General features: G+C 29.3%; 1 protein-coding gene across 1 annotated transcript in view; it reads left to right on the forward strand.

Annotated features, from left to right (window-relative positions):
* The first annotated feature begins 1,069 nt into the window (after nt 1-1,069).
* The window catches only part of LOC21389832 (pentatricopeptide repeat-containing protein At4g02820, mitochondrial), a 6,233-nt gene continuing 2,663 nt past the window's right edge, over nt 1,070-4,639 (forward strand). The window contains exons 1-2 of the mRNA XM_010092735.2: nt 1,070-1,087; nt 4,449-4,614. Of these exons, the coding sequence (XP_010091037.2) occupies nt 4,552-4,614 (63 nt within the window). The 5' untranslated portion in view covers nt 1,070-1,087; nt 4,449-4,551. The remainder of the gene's footprint in view (nt 1,088-4,448; nt 4,615-4,639) is intronic.

The raw sequence follows: 4,639 nt of genomic DNA on the forward strand, positions 1-4,639 counted from the left end.
AGATGCAATCACCATTTAACAAAAATATGATCCTTTTAAACAAAAGGAAATTTTCTTTAATGAAAAACAAGGAAAGTCCTGAAACTTTTAAAACAGGGGCTGCTTTATTTTTTTCCAAAAAGAATACAAAGAATAAATACAAAGAACAGATAATTTCATTATTTACATGATAAAATTATTATAAAGAAGAATATATAATAATCCACTATGAAACATAATATATGATAAAAAGGAATAAAAAAAACTTAAAAACAGTTAATTAAAATGAACATGGAATATTAAATTATATAAAACACAAGAATATATATTATATATAGAATAGAAATTTTCATTATTTATTAAATGAAATCATTATGAAAAAGAATATATAATAATTCATTACGAAACAGAATATATGACAAAAAAAAGGAAAAAAAAAAAAACTCTTTTCATTAGAACAAAACATTAAAAAAACAAAAAAAAAACATAGATCAACAACAACGTAAACGCAATATGAGAAAACCAAAAGGATGAGCAACAAGGAAAAAACAGGTTGAGAAAACCAAAGTATAACACCAACATCGCGTTTGAAACTTGTCTTAAAAAGGTTTTTCACGTTTTTAAGAAGAAAAAAATGAAAATAGTGTGAAGATTGCGTTTGGGGTAGCACCATACAAAAACCAAAAATGAAAACGTTTTTGTCTTTATCCCAAAAAGTGAGACATTTTTAAAAACGCGCTGAAGTAGTTTTCCTTTTTCCCATTTTCATTTTCTCCTATCTCTGGGCTATTTTCTTTCCTCCACTTCTTCTCCTTTCTCTTCTCTCTGATTTTTCCGGTCTCTCTCTTCTTTCTCCGGTCTCCCTCTTCTTCATTCTTTTCTCTCTGATTTCTCCGGTCTCCCTTTGTAAACGTTGGCTCTCTTTTTAAAAGTTAGTCTTCTCCTCCTCCTTTTCTTATACTCAGTGCCTTGTCTCTTCCAGTCTCTTTTTTTTCCGGTCTCTCTCTTCTCCAGTCTCCTTCTTTCTAAACGGTGGGCTTCTCGGTGGAATCACAAGAAGGTGGATCTGGGTTTTTGGTTATAGTTTGAGAAGATCTTTGATTCTTTGGTTAGGCACTTCAACTCTGCTCCGTCCCTACTCCCACAAATCAACCTAAGTATGCCCATTAATATGGTGATTTAAGTGTTTAGGTTGGTCTTTTTTTCTAATTTTCTGATGATGTGTTGGATAATTGTTGGTTGAGTGTTTTAAAGTTCATATTTATGTTCTTAAGAAGTTCATATCTATGTTTTGGGTGTTTTTTTTTTTTGCTATTTGCTGATATGTGATGATGTTTATATTTGTGTTCTGGGTTATTTTTTTGCTGTTTGCTGATATTGAGCTTAGGTATTTTTGGATAAATCTTAAGAGTATAAGAATTCAGGGGATTTCCGTATATGTGTGGAATTCTAGTGCGTAGCTTTCAGCTACCAAGCAAGAAAAAAAATCCAAAGAGGGGAAGCAAATCAAAGACCAGAGCAACTAAATGATAAACATCAATCTGACTGCTCTCCCAACGACAAACGTTTCACAAACAACGAAAGCTAAAAATGAAAAAACGTGGAGAAAGAGCTAAAAAAAAAAAAATGAAAACAATAACTGCGAAAAGAAAAAACAAATGATAGTTTTAAAATATTTAAATTTACTTTTTACACACTCCTATTATTTTAAAATTACCCCAAATTATATTTATAGGACTATTAATTCTTCAGAAATAGTAGAAAATATGCCAATATGAAAAGTTTAAGGAAGTATATAGGCCAACTTTTAGTTATAGAAATTAATAAGTCATAACTTGTCAAGTTATGGTTCATAATCAGATAAGTTATGGATAAACTTGTCAAGTTATGGTTCATAGTCAGACAAGTTATGGACAAAAACTGTTATTTATGGACAATAACTTGTCAAGTTATAGTTCATAACCAGACAAGTTATGGACGAAAATAGTAATTTGGCCTATTTATTAACTTATGTAAACTATTGATTTATTAATTTTAATTCATCTCAAGTCTTGGTCTATTTCCCTCTTTCTCTCTTAATTCTTAATCATTTTATTTTTCTTTTCACACCCACTATTTTATTTTAATTTTTATTTTACTATTATCATTTTTATACTTTTCTTTTTTTTATTGAAGCTTTAGGCATGATGTCTTTTTGTTTAGGAAGAAAATATATTAAAATATTTTTGTAGAAAACATAAAGGATACTAAAAAATATAGAAAATATAATATAATAAAAGACACTAAAAAATATAATATAGAAAGTAATATAATTCAATGAATAAAAAATAAATAAAAAATATGGCAACAAAGTTATTATATTATTGAGGTATGATTATATATACAAAATGAAAAATAAATAAACGAGTATAATAAGCATAAAAAAGAACAAAATGGAAAAAAAATCAATTCTACTTTATAAGAAACAACAACAACAAAATAAAACAAAATGATTTGCCCTTTCAAAAATAAAATAATTAAAAAAAAATAAAAAAAACATTAACACAAAACAAAGGAAAAAAAGGCAAAAGAACAAGCACTATAGAATAAATAGCAAAGAAAATTTAGCATAACTCAATGTAATTTTTTAGAAAAGCTATTGAATGGCAAAAATTAAAGTTTTATCATAGATTTCAAAATAGCAATTGTTTGTAATTTGAGAATATGACATGTGGGGTGTGTGAAGGAGAAAAAAAAATCATTATTTTTATAATAAAATTTAATTATGCAATTAAGTCTATTGTAATTGTCCTTTTTTTGTTATTTTACATGAGAGTGTTTTCCAATAAGAAAACATTATTAAAAGGGGGGTGTGAAGGGTGAAGAGGAGTGTGTGAATAAAACCACCCACAAACAAATCAACATAAAATTATAATGATTGATTAAAAAAATCAATTAAAGTGAAAAAGGAGAGAAAAATGTAAAGTATAATTAGAAAAAATCAGACTAAAAAAAGATAAAAATTAACCATATGAAGAACATGCCTAAAAAACTCAATAAGGGTAAAATTAGGAAAAAAAATTTCCCTTATAAAAATCGAATCGGCATTCTTGTAATATTGTATAATAATCGAATTTTTATAAATATAACTTCAAAATTAGGCATTTTATGTAATTATTTTTAGAGAAAATTGGTGAACTCACTATTTGAATGCATTGTCCTAAAATTTTTACCATTTACTCTTGATTAATATTCTTTTGACTAATATAATTTTTTGAGTAAAGAGTATTAATCAAATGTAAATGGTAAAAATTCAAGATCCGTTCATTTTAACAAGAATTTGTCTCCTTTTTCTTTACGTATACTTCCTCAAATACCCTTGTGTACATCTATCACTCTCTCTATAAGTGTGTGTAAAGGGTAAAAATTCAAGATTCATTTATTTTAATGGGCATTTGTCTCCTTTTTCTTTAAGTATACTTCCTCAAATACTTCCGTGTACATCTATCACTCTCTATACATACCAAATTTTCATCACTTCATCTATGTCTGGACTCATGACATGTTGTTTTAGGTCAAGTAAACCCTAATAGGTTGGGAAAAAGTCGAGCTAGCCTAACTCTAAAACCCGACAAGCCAAGATCAAACCGAAAATTTTATAAGGAAAATTAAAATATAAATAAATAAAATTTAATCTGCCCGATCTTTTGAAGAGCTCAAACCTCATAATTACACAAAAATGCCAAAATAATTCATCCACCCTTTTTAGATTTCATTCAGGGTATTTAAGGAAAATTACAATATCATGTTTGCCACTAAAGGAGATAGAAACTACCAAAATGTCCTATCCATCACACAATTGAATAGGCCCCTCAATCACTAAAGACAATTTTACTAAGCAGACGTTTGGTTCATGAATTAAAATATGTGATTAGAACTATTTTTGATTTATATGTATTTTTTATAAAAAAAAATACTGTAAAAAATTATAAATTGTGATTCAAATCATAGTTTAAATCCTTTCTTAAATAATTAAACAAATACTAACCATCGGAGTCAGTGGTGTGGTGGTTAAAGGAATGTCAGTTAAGGCTTCTCAATGCGCCTAACACAGGTTCCATTCTTGCCCGTCCCAACTGCACCTTGGGCCTTAGTTCAGGGCTAGGAATGGGCACTAGGCCCTGTGGTAGGTATACCAGGGCCTTATTACTGATTTGAGTTTAGTCACGTGTAATAAAAAGTAAAAAATATTTAATAAAATTATAACTCAATTTAAATTAATAAATTAAATAGACACAAATTTTCTTAAAATTATTTTAAGGATTTTCTTCTGTGAGACTTTTATCTCGTTTCGGACGATTAAATTTGATCAAAATAATGTAATTCTTATATAGACGTGCCGGTTAAAAGTAGAAAAGTAGAGGTCGTTCACTTTTTGTCGTCTAACTACCTATATTTTTATCTGAGAAGCTATAGTCACTTTTTTACAGTTCTCTCATCTGCCTCGTAGCCTAACACTCCAGTTTTCTCTCTCCCTAATATAAGTTGAGTTTTTCCGCGCGGCTCAGACACCAGTGAGCAAGTAAAGCAACAATGTTCCTCCGCTCCGTCCGTACGTCCATCGCGGCCGCCCGCCGTTTCTCCGCCGCAACGGCGGCGGCGGGGGGCGGAAAGCCCCCGG

This window comes from Morus notabilis, unplaced genomic scaffold (assembly GCF_000414095.1).
Source record: "Morus notabilis unplaced genomic scaffold, ASM41409v2 Scaffold778, whole genome shotgun sequence".
Taxonomy (NCBI): Eukaryota; Viridiplantae; Streptophyta; class Magnoliopsida; order Rosales; family Moraceae; genus Morus; species Morus notabilis.